This window comes from Crinia signifera, chromosome 12 (genome assembly GCF_055691185.1).
Source record: "Crinia signifera chromosome 12, ASM5569118v1, whole genome shotgun sequence".
NCBI classification, from domain to species: Eukaryota; Metazoa; Chordata; class Amphibia; order Anura; family Myobatrachidae; genus Crinia; species Crinia signifera.
This window is the reverse complement of record NC_139228.1, coordinates 6940233-6952354: the sequence shown is the minus strand read 5'-3', so window position 1 is coordinate 6952354 and position 12122 is coordinate 6940233. Positions and strand designations below refer to the sequence as shown.

The window sequence follows — 12122 nt, the reverse complement described above, 5'->3', positions numbered from 1 at the left end:
GTTTGGGATGCTTTTAAAGCATTTTTAAGAGTACTACTGAAAAAAGAAGTCCGTAAAATAAAAAAGAAAAGCAGGAGCAAGGTAACAGAATTGGAAAAAAAAGAGTTATTATACTTGGGAAATAGCATAGAGGAGAAAAAAAAAAGGGGGTGGCTGGAGTGCTTAAAGGAAGAAAACGCCAGAATGTTACGGCATAATTCTTACACCACATATGCAAGTTCAGATAGATCTGGAAGATTTTTGGCACATATCGCACAAGCAGAGAGCCCCTCCACTAGTATATCCAAGATAACAGATACAACTGGGAAAATGGTTTCGGAAAATTGTTATATTATAAAGGTCTTTAGGGACTATTTTGCCAAGATATATGAGTTCAGACTTTTACATAATCAATTAGAAATTGAGAGTTTCTGTTATGTAAATGGAGCAGATGGGCTGTACGGCTGTACGCTCAAACCCTACACCCCAGCGTCGCGCTGTGTCTTCCGTGGACCTCAAAGAAAGGTAAGATGTAAATCTCCTTATCTGGGGCAGACAGGATGTGGGTGAGGATGGTGTGCTGTATTCAGACACATGACGGTGTGACGCTGGATGAGAACCGCCATGTGATGCCAGACTACAGGTGTGTATGAGGGAGGCGGGCACCATCAGGGGATGTGGGTGAGGATGGTCTGCTGTAGGCAGACACATGACGGGGTGACGCTGGATGGGACCCGCCATGTGATGCCAGACTACAGGTGTGTATGAGGGAGGCGGGCACCATCAGGGGATGTGGGTGAGGATGGTCTGCTGTAGGCAGACACATGACGGAGTGATGCTGGATGAGAACCGCCATGTGATGCCAGACTACAGGTGTGTATGAGGAAGGTGGATGTATGATGATCTATGTACCAGGTCTCGTTACCATTGCCCTTGGCTGGTGCCCTATATACCCCTAGGTAGTGGGCACCGTCCTGCGAGTCACATTGGTGGCTGTAACCTCCTGGACCAGTAAGTAGGGATTGTGACACTTGTTCATCCCAACTTAAAAGATTATTATGGAGCCTTATCTTCCCATCGCTGCTCAGGTAGTAGAACTGCACCATGTACCAGGGCTGCAGGTGAGACCTGTCTGTTCTATGTGACCACTCTGTGCCGGGGGGGGGGTGAGACTGCTCTCCAGTGTTATGTGACCGCTCTGTGCCGGGGGGTGAGACTGCTCTCCAGTGTTATATGTGACCGCTTTGTGCCGGGGGTGAGACTGCTCTCTGGTGTTATATGTGACCGCTTCGTGCCGGGGGTGAGACTGCTCTCCGGTGTTCTATGTGACTGCTCTCCGGTGTTCTATGTGACAGCTCTGTGGCAGGGGGTGAGACTGCTCTCCGGTGTTCTATGTGACAGCTCTGTGCCAGGGGGTGAGACTGCTCTCCAGTGTTCTATGTGACCACTGTGTGCCGGGGTGAGACTGCTCTCCAGTACTCTGTGACAGCTCTGTGCCGGGGTAGAGACTGCTTTCCAGTGTTATATGTGACTGCTCTGTGCAGAGTATGAGACTGCTCTCCAGTGTTCTGTGTGACTGCTCTGTGCAGAGGGTGAGGCTGCTCTCCAGTGAGACTGTTCTCCAGTGTTATATGTGACCGCTCTGTGCTGTGGATGAGACTGCTCTGCAGTGTTATATGTGACAGCTCTATGCAGGGGGTGAGACTGCTGTGCACTGTTAGTGACCAGTGGGTGAGTAATGATAATCGTGTGTTGGGGCCACTGGAGGTCGTCCATACAGATTCCAATTAATCTGATAATCTCTACAGCATGTCACTGTGAGTTCAGTAACATCCGGTGTATACAACACAGATTTCACTATACCGCCTCCTTTCACCACAGCCACAGAGAAGCCCACCTTCATCAATGATGTCCTTCATCTGCACCGATACCACTGCCAGGTACCTCACCTACACCGCAACTCCAGCCACATGCCCTCATCTACCCCGTAACCCCAGCCACGTACCCTCACCTACCCCGTAACCCCAGCCACGTACCCTCACCTACACCGTAACCCCTGCCACGTACCCTCACCTACACCGTAACCCCTGCCACGTGCCCTCACCTACACCGTAACCCCTGCCACGTGCCCTCACCTACACCACAACTCCAGCCACGCACCTCACCTACACCACAACTCCAGCCGCGCACCTCACCTACACACCGTAACCCCTGCCACGTACCCTCACCTACATCTCAACTCCAGCCACGCACCCTCAACTACACCGTAACCCCTGCCACGTACCCTCACCTACACCATAACCCCTGCCATGTGCCCTCACCTACCCGTAACTCCTGCCACGTACCCTCCTCTACACCGTAACCTCTGCCACGCACCTCACCTATACCGCAACTCCAGCCACGTACCCTCCCCTACATCGTGCCACGTGCCCTGACCTACCCCATAACTCCTGCCACGTACCCTCATCTACACCGTAACCCCTGCCACGCATCTCCTACACCGCAACTCCAGCCACGCACCCTCACCTACATCACAACTCCAGCCACGCACCCTCAACTACACCGTAACCTCTGCCACGTACCCTCACCTACATCGCAACTCCAGCCACGCACCCACAACTACACCGTAAGCCCTGCCATGTACCCTCACCTACACCGTAAGCCCTTCCACGTGCCCTCACCTACCCCGTAACTCCTGCCACATACCCTCATCTACACCACAACTCCTGCCACGCACCTCACCTACACCGTAACTCCTGCCACGCACCTGACCTACACCGCAACTCCAGCCACATGCCCTCATCTACCCCGTAACCCCAGCCACGTACCCTCACCTACACCGTAACCCCTGCCAGGTACCCTCACCTACACCGTAACCCCTGCCACGTGCCCTCACCTACACCGTAACCCCTGCCACGTGCCCTCACCTACACCACAACTCCGGCCACGCACCTCACCTACACCACAACTCCAGCCACGCACCTCACCTACACACCGTAACCCCAGCCACACACCTCACCTACACCATAACTCCAGCCACGTGCCCTTATCTATCCCGTAACTCCAGCCACGCACCTCACCTACACTGCAACTCCAGCCACGTGCCCTCATCTATCCCGTAACCCCAGCCACGCACCTCACCTACACCGCAACTCCAGCCACGCACCCTCAACTAAACCGTAACCCCTGCCATGTATCATAAGGTCGACATGGGTTTTTCACTGTTTTTTGAGCCGACATGTGCCGACAGGCGGTATTTCATGCCCTACCATCCACTAGGGCGTGGTGGGAGAATAAAATAGTGTGCCGAGCGCAGCGAGGCACCGTGCCCGAAGCATCGCGAGCGAAGGTCCGATTCTCATTGCCAACTGTGTCCATGTCGACTGTGTCGACATTCGGATAAAAAAACAGTGAAAAACCCATGTCGACCTAATGACCAGTCGACCTTCCTCATGTCGACCTTTATGCAAATTCGACCTTAAGTCATGTCGACCTTGGCCCATGTCGACCTTAAGTCAGGTCGACCTTCCTGTCAGTCGACCTAATGACTGTAGACCTAAATGCAGTCTGACGAATGATCCCATTCCCCCCAGCCACGCACCTCACCTACACCGCAACTCCAGCCACGCACCTCACCTACACCGTAACCCCTGCCACGTACCCTCACCTACACCGCAACTTTAGCCATGCACCCTCAACTACACCGTAACCCCTGCCACGCACCCTCAACTACACCATAACCCCTGCCACGTACCCTCACCTACACCGTAACTCCTGCCACGTACCCTCATCTACACCGTAACCCCTGCCACACACCTCACCTACACCGTAACCCCTGCCACACACCTCACCTACACCGTAACTCTTGCCACGCACCTCACCTACACTGTAACCCCTGCCACGCACCCTCACCTACACCGTAACCCCTGCCACGTACCCTCACCTACACCGTAACTCCTGCCACGTACCCTCATCTACACCGTAACTCCTGTCATGTACCCTCATCTACACCGTAACCCCTGCCACGAACATCATCTACACCGTAACTCCTGTCATGCGCCCTCACCTACACCATAACTCCTGCCACGTACCCTCATCTACACCGTTACCACTGCAACGCACCTCATCTACACCGTTACCACTGCCACTCACCTCACCTACATCGTAACCCCTGCCAAGTACCCTCACCTACACCGTAACCCCTGCCACGTGCCCTCACCCAGGGGGTCAAGGGGGACATGTGTGACGGGCCCCAGAGCCCATCCAGGGCCCGACTGTGTGTTACCCCCATTGGTGCGTGTCTGTGCTGGCTGGCTCAGCTCACTGTGATTTGTCCCAGCCTGTGCGCGCCGCCACCCTGGGTATCTACTGGCTGTCTCTGTTGGCTGCCGGCGCAGCGGTGATTGACACTCACAGTGTCCGCCAGCCCAGGTCGCAGCCGCTCAGCGCCCGCTGTCCCCGTGTCTCTCCAGTCTCCTGACGGCTACCGCAGTGGTGATTGACCGGCCGCAGCCGCTCAGCGCTCGGAGGCTGAGCCTGAGTCAGCTGTCTCCTGTAAAAGGTTCCATCCGGACCCTCAATGGTATAGGTAAGGACTAAGGACAAGGAGGGAAGGACTGGGAGCTGCCTGGAGCTCATCTCAGAGAGAGCCAGGCTTGGCCCATTCTTAACATATGGGCTTGAGGGACAGTTGCACTAGGGCCCCAAAATGTTAAGGGCCCAAAAGCCTGCCACCCCCGTTGGATCCCTGATTGCAGTAATTATAGACCACCCCCCCCCCCCCCCCCACTACTGTACCGCCGACGCCTCCACATGTCAGGTCAGGGGGGGGGGGGGGGGCAGAAATATCAGTGTACAGGGCCCCAAGATTTCTGTTGCCGGCCCTGCCCCTCACCTACACCATAACTGCGACCATGCACCCTCACCTACACCGTTACCCCTGCCACGCACCATCACCTACATTATAACCCCTGGCAAGTACCCTCACCTACACCGTAAGCCCTGCCAAGTACCCTCACCTACACCGTAACCCCGGTCATGCACCCTCACCTGCACCATAACTGCGACCATGCACCCTAGGCTACACCGTTACCCCTGCCACGCACCCTCACCTACATTATAACCTCGACACATACTCTCACCTACACCGTAAGCCCTGCCAAGTACCCTCACCTACACCGTAACCCCTGCCATGTTTCCTCACCTACACCGTAACCTCTGCCATGTTTCCTCACTTACACCGTAACCCCTGCCATGTTTCCTCACCTACACCGTAACCCCTGCCATGTTTCCTCACCTACACCCCACTTTATTCTTATAGGGTAACCTTGTGTTGTTTTCATATAATTAGATCTAAATAGAATATTAAGGAATATTTCCAGGCTACGATTCATATGGCTGCCTTCGCCAAGTCACTGTTTGGGGGACCAGTGAAGAGTAAGTCATGCTGCACATCTGGGGGGTTCACACAAGAGCTCCGAATTCACAGAGATGACAAGTCCAGCACTAATGTCACAAGAAGATGGAGTGCAGATGCACAGCGCCACAAAGTCGTACAGCCTGACACGTAAGATAAACTCAGTAGTATGCGGTGTCACAGATGGGGTGCTGCATATGTTAGACCCTCAGTAGTATGCGGTGTCACAGAAGGGGTGCTGCATATGTTAGACCCTCAGTAGTATGCAGTGTCACAGATGGGGTGCTGCATATGTTAGACCCTCAGTAGTATGCAGTGTCACAGAAGGGGTGCTGCGAATGTTAGACCCTCAGTAGTATGCAGTGTCACAGATGGGGTGCTGCATATGTTAGACCCTCAGTAGTATGCAGTGTCACAGAAGGGGTGCTGCGAATGTTAGACCCTCAGTAGTATGCAGTGTCACAGATGGGGTGCTGCATATGTTAGACCCTCAGTAGTATGCGGTGTCACAGAAGGGGTGCTGCGAATGTTAGACCCTCAGTAGTATGCAGTGTCACAGAAGGGGTGCTGCATATGTTAGACCCTCAGTAGTATGCAGTGTCACAGAAGGGGTGCTGCATATGTTAGACCCTCAGTAGTATGCAGTGTCACAGATGGGGTGCTGCATATGTTAGACCCTCAGTAGTATTCGGTGTCACAGAAGGGGTGCTGCGAATGTTAAACCCTCAGTAGTATGCGGCATCATAGATGGGATAATGTAAATATTAGACCCTCAGTAGTATGCAGCATCACAGAAGGGGTGCTGCGAATGTTAGACCCTCAGTAGAATGCGGCATCATAGATGGGATAATGTGAATATTAGACCCTCAGTAGTATGCAGCATCACAGAAGGGGTGCTGCGAATGTTAGACCCTCAGTAGTATGCGGTGTCAAAGATGGGAAACTTTGAAAATTAGACCCGCAGTAGTATGCGGCATCACAGACGCTAAGGATAGAGCTGGTGTAAGTAATGACTGACGTGACACACCAGGAAATATCCGCAGTTACATCAGCCGGTTGCGTGTCGGTCCCATTGCAGATGACAGTCGGGTGCACATCGGTCCCATTCCACATGACAGTCAGGTCCGCGTTGGTCCGAGTTCCAGACGACAGGCGGTTGCGTGTCGATCCCATTCCAGACGACAATTGGGTGCATGTCGGTCCCGTTCCAGAGGACAGCCGTGTGTGCGTCGGTCCCGTTCCAGAGGACAGCTGTATGTGCGTTGGTCCCGTTCCAGAGGACAGCCGTATGTGCGTCGGTCCTGGTTCAGAGGACAGCCTTGTGCGCATCGGTCCCATTCCAGAGGACAGCCGTCTGCGTGTCACTCCTGGCACAGATGACAGCCGTGTGCACGGCAGTCCACGTACAGATGACAGCTGGGTGCAATTCGGTCCCGGTACAGTTGACAGCCGGGTGTGCGTCAGTCCAGGTTCCAGATGAAAGCCGTGTGCGCCTGGGTCCTGTTACAGACGACAGCCTGGTGCGTGTCAGTCCCGGCACAGTTGACAGCCGGATGCGATTCGGTCCCGTTACAGATGACAGCCGGGTGCGCGTCGGTTCCATTCCAGACGACAGTCGGCTGCCTCTCGGATCCGTTCCAGGTGACAGTTGGCTACGTATCGGTTCCGTTCCAGACGACAGCCAGGTGCACCTCGGTCCCATGCCAGATGACTTCGCGTCGGTCCCGGTACAGATGACAGCCGGGTGCACGTCGGTTCCGTTACAGAGAACAGCCGGCTGCGCGTTGGTCCCGGTTCCAATAACATAACGCCATCTGCATTTTCCCTGGCAGGCAGAGGAGGGACTCGCTGTACGCCCAGCAGAAAGCAGAGAGGGCGGTGATGAGGGAACACTTTCGGGAGAAATACAACCTGCGTAAGGTAAGTGTGGAGTATGAGTGTGAGTACTTGTATAATCTGCACACACTCACTGCTGCTCCCTCTCTCACTAGAACTCACGCGATCAGCAGCAGGTGAAGGTGGCTGGAGACCATGTCAGGCTACCCAAAGACCTGCGAGCCATAGTCAGACAGGACGAAGCGGAGAAAGAGGGCTTCTCCCTTCCCGATTTCCCCAGCTACAAGAGCCTGGATCTGAGCCACCTGAGAAAGGGCGTCAACAGCACTATGGAGTCCCTGCAGCCGCGCAGCCGCTGCCAGGTCATGTGACCAGCTGCTGTTACTTTAGCATGTGACCAACTGAGGCCTCATGTGACTAACACCAGTCATCTCGCCATGCGACTAACACCAGTCACCTCGCCATGTGACTTGAGGCCCCCATGCACTTGTTTAACTTGTCTGAGGGACAAACCTGATTGACTGTGAACTTCCCCCGCAGCTTCCCTGGAGGGCTACATGAGATTTGTCACTTGATGCGCCATTTTTTACATGCAATTTAGTCCAATAAATTGCATGAAATTTATCTGCCCAAATTTCATGTATACAGATGGGAACTCCTAGGGGATGCTAAGAGGGGGTGCCCAGAACTGTGACATAAAAACTCAGGACTGTTGTCCTTGGCTGTGATGTAAACAAATGTTGGAATTAGTGGTACTGCTTTCCTAGCACGGCGCCCATCGCAGTAATCGTGTACATTTTTATATGGCATACAATCTGTGCGATGCCTGCGATTTTGGTTTTTAAATAGCAGGTATCGTATGAAAAACAGTATTACAGTTAGCTACGATGCGTGCGATGACTGCGATGTATGGATTGTATGTAGTTGTAGATGTACAATGGGTGCGATAAACTATGGTGTATGTATGCCCCCTATACGTATAAATTGTGTAATCACCTTAAAAGGGTGCTTTTAAGCACCCAAATGGCTGCTTACGATGTTAAATGCAGCCCCACGCCAACCCCTCGGCTGCTGTTAAGCACTCAAATGGTTGCTTACGATGTTCGATGCAGCCCCACGCCAAACCCCCACTATAAACGTGAACCCAAAGCGTGGCGAGTGGCGGCGGTGAGCGTCCTCCGACCTTTTCATACCCCCACTATCCACGTCGGCGTGGAGTGGAGAATAGAAAGTGTGGCGAGGGGACGTGGATACCTTCACAGGTATCCGCGTCCCCTCGCGAGCTTCACAAGTATCCGCGTCCCCTCGCGAGCTTCACAGGTATTTGCATCGCCTCGCGGGGCTCGCGCTCGCCACGCTTTGGGCTCGGTGGCTCGCTGCGCTCGCCACACTTTCTATTCTCAACTCCACGCTGACGTGGATAGTGGGGGTATGAAAAGGTCGGAGGACACGTACCGCTGCGCTCGCCACGCTTTGGGTTCACGTTTATAGTGGGGGGTTGGCGTGGGGCTGCATTTAACATCGTGGTTGCTATGTGCAGAATAATAGTTAATAAACCAATCAGAGATGTCACTTTGCAGAAAAAGGGTAATTTGACCTATTAGTGATGGGCCTGTGAGCGCCAAATGTATGAAATCGCGTCCATCGCATACATTGTATGTATGTTTACAGTACGACTGATGCGATGCATGCGATAAAAATGGGTACGATGAAAAAATCACTGTAGTCGCATTAATTGCAAGCATTGCATGCATCTTGTGGTGCAGAAACACATAAGATGCATGCGATGCTTGCGATTAATGCGATGCTAATCGTGGTAGGAAAGCAGTACCGAATTAGTTATAATAAATACTATGTAGTGGCCTCATCGGCTTGTGTACGTTTTTGGTGTTAGCTAAAAATCTTTAGTTGTGGATAAAATAAATAGTTTATGTTAGGGTGCAGAACTTCTTATTACATCATTTAGATAACATATAAATAAACCAGCCACAATATACTTACCGGCTGCTGCTGCCGCCTCCTTCCCCTGCCTGCTGTGTGTGTGGGACAGGTCAGCAAGTCACTCCCAGGGGGAATAAGTCCTATGTGCAGGAGGATCAATAGCTTGGGTCAGACCTGGTGCGCATGCGAGCATGCAACAGGTCCTTGTCATGTCCACCATCAGATTTTGTCAGAATAATTGGCCCAATCTGGTCAAATCTAACAAAATCTCACAAGTGTATGGGGGCCATAACACCGGTCATCTCGCCATGTGACTAACACCAGTGACCTCGCCATGTGACCAGTAGCAGAGACTGTATCCGCTGACTACACCGGTCATCTCGTCATGTGACTAACACCAGTGACCTCGCCATGTGACCAGTAGCAGAGACTGTATCCGCTGACTGAGGGTGTATGGTAATGAGGGGGCAGTCATTAAGGTGTATGGTAATGAGGGGGCAGTGATTAGGATGTATTGTAATGAGGCGGCAGGAATTAGGGTGTATGGTAACCTGGTAACCAGCACCAGGCTGAAAGAGTCGGGGCTGGTATTAAAAAATCATGAAACCAATCAGATAGGGCTTCGCTGATTTTTTTAAAACCAGCCCCAGGCTCCAGGTTCCCAAAATACAGGGGGACAAAATGACTAGGGGTCCCCCTGTATTTTAAGAACCAGCCCCAGGCCCATCCAACCAGCAGGGTAAAGTCACAGCCGAGGGGAGAAATATTAACCCTACCGACCAGTCAGCCTGGCCAGGGGTCCTGGGGAAGTGGGGATCCCCCCAATAAAGGGATCCTCCCCCTCAAGGACTTACTTGGCCAGGCTGAATCCTGGTGCTGTCCTCGATGCCCCTGGGCGATGGGCATCGAGCTGATTGAAGTGTAAATAATAGAATAAAAAACTATTGTGAAACTATGAGTCCCAGCAAGCCTCCGCCCAGAGCGCCCCAGGTGGGAGGGGTGCCCCGGCGCTCAACTGCTGGGGGGGGGGGGGGGGTGCGTGACGTGTCCGGCCGCCAGGGGGGGGGGGGGGGGGGGTCGCACGGTGTGTGGGCAGTGTGTCTGCCGGGCAGGGCGGAAGGTGTGTCCGTGATGTGGCTACCCGGGGGGGAGGAGAGAGAAGGGGTGCACGATGTGGCCTCTGTGCTGCCCTGTGTGTGTCCGTGATGTGCTGGGGGGGGGGGGAGAGGGAGGGAGAGAGAGTTCACTTACCGAACACCTGCTCCTTCCTCCGGCTCTCTGTCCTGCTCCTCTGCTGATGCGGTGGTAGAGCTTTCCAGCTCACTACCGCCCTCCAGTGGCCGGAGCCCTAGGCAAATGCCTAGACCTGCCTAGTGGTGGTGTCGGCCCTGCCTCCACCGCATACCTCCCAACAGTCCCTATTTTACAGCGTCAATTCCCGCAGCCAGGGGGCATGGCTAGAGGCTCACAGAGCCTCAGGGTCATGCCCCCATAGCGGCAAAATGGGGGCGTGGCCTTGTGGGAGAGCTGCGAGTATAGACCACGCCCTGGAAATTTTTGGCTCGCCTTCGGCACACATCAGCAGTGTCCCGGGTCCCGCGACCACAAAGTTGGGAGGTATGCCCCCGCATGTTGGGACTTGGAGAACCACAAGTCCCAGCGTGCGGGACATTAAAAGGCCCGCTGGCACTTGTAGTTCCACAGTAAAAGAAATAGTAAAATAAAGTCACTGACACCATTGAAAAATAAAAATTGAATACATACATTACTCATACATACCGATACTTACCTTTCTTGAGCCCGTAGGTAGGTCCTGGGGTTCCAGGGTTGCAGGGTCTGGGGCTCCAGGGTTGCAGGGTCTGGGGCTCCAGGGCTGCAGGGTCCGGGGCAGCAGAGTCCAGGGCTTCAGGATCCAAAGAAATCCATTGGGGTACCTGTGGAAAAAATCCTACTCACCAAGGTCCTCCGGCGAAGATCACGTCCTCTTCTTTCCGACGTAGTCCAGGTCTTCTTAAAAAAAAAACAAAGAAAAACGTGTATGACTCAGCCGGTACCCTCTCACAAACTAACCGGAGAGACGCTGAAGATTCATTTTCAGCGCCTCTCCTCCGAATGATTCTATTGGCCGCCTAGCGGCCAATCAGGAGTCGAGAAATTCAGTAACGGTTAAAACATTGTTTTGATTGGTATCATTATTATTCTCTATGAACACCATTATATGTGAATTTTGGAGTATGTACCTCACTTGATCATTTCGCAATTGAATAAAAAACCGTGACAGCTTTAAATTTTTATATTGTTTACAAATTTTGTGTTATTTACTTTATTAATAAACTTTACCATGCGTACCAATACTTTAGCTGAACTACTTAATAAAAGTTACGTCTAGAAATTCTTCAAGCATCATTTGTAGAATGTGCCTCAAGAAACCCTTTTCTGTTCTTCCTTTGTGTCTCCTTCATGACTTTCCTTTTCATTAAAGTATATGGTAATGAGGGGCAGGAATTAGGGGGTATGGTAATGAGTAGGCAGAGATTAGGGGGTATGGTAATGAGTGGGCAGAGATTAGGGTGTATGGTAATGAGGGGCAGAGATATGGGGGGTATGATAATGAGTGGGCAGGGATTATGGTGCATGGTTAAGAGGGGGCAGCGATATGAGGTATGGTAATGAGGGGGCAGGGATTGAGGTGTATGGTAATGAGAGGCAGTGATTAGGGAGTATGGTAATGAGGGGGCAGAGATTAGGGGGTATGGTAATGAGTGGGCAGAGATTAGGGTGTATGGTAATGAGGGGGCAGAGATTTCGGGGGTATGGTGCATGGTTAAGAGGGGGCAGCGATATGAGGTATGGTAATGAGGGGGCAGGGATTGAGGTGTATGGTAATGAGAGGCAGTGATTAGGGAGTATGGTAATGAGGGGGCAGAGATTAGGGGGTATGGTAATGAGT

The 12122-nt window shown here is 52.7% G+C and overlaps 1 protein-coding gene across 1 annotated transcript; it reads left to right on the top strand.

Moving 5' to 3' along the window:
* The first annotated feature begins 464 nt into the window (after positions 1 to 464).
* On the top strand, positions 465 to 8047 carry LOC146049991 (complexin-3-like). Its single transcript, XM_083166712.1, has 5 exons — positions 465 to 852; positions 1861 to 1919; positions 5330 to 5545; positions 7228 to 7315; positions 7387 to 8047. The coding sequence occupies exons 3-5, from the start codon at positions 5373 to 5375 to the stop codon at positions 7600 to 7602; spliced, it is 477 nt and encodes a 158-aa protein (XP_083022838.1). The 5' UTR covers positions 465 to 852; positions 1861 to 1919; positions 5330 to 5372; the 3' UTR covers positions 7603 to 8047.
* Positions 8048 to 12122: the final 4075 nt, after the last annotated feature.

What these genes read in the sequence shown, in the direction of transcription:
- LOC146049991 (XM_083166712.1), top strand. Translation starts at nt 5,373, where the DNA reads ATGGCTGCCTTCGCCAAGTCACTGTTTGGGGGACCAGTGAAGAGTAAG. An exon ending in AAAGTCGTACAGCCTGACAC is followed by an intron (nt 5,546 to 7,227) that starts GTAAGATAAACT and finishes TTTCCCTGGCAG; the next exon opens with GCAGAGGAGGGACTCGCTGT. An exon ending in AGAAATACAACCTGCGTAAG is followed by an intron (nt 7,316 to 7,386) that starts GTAAGTGTGGAG and finishes CTCTCTCACTAG; the next exon opens with AACTCACGCGATCAGCAGCA.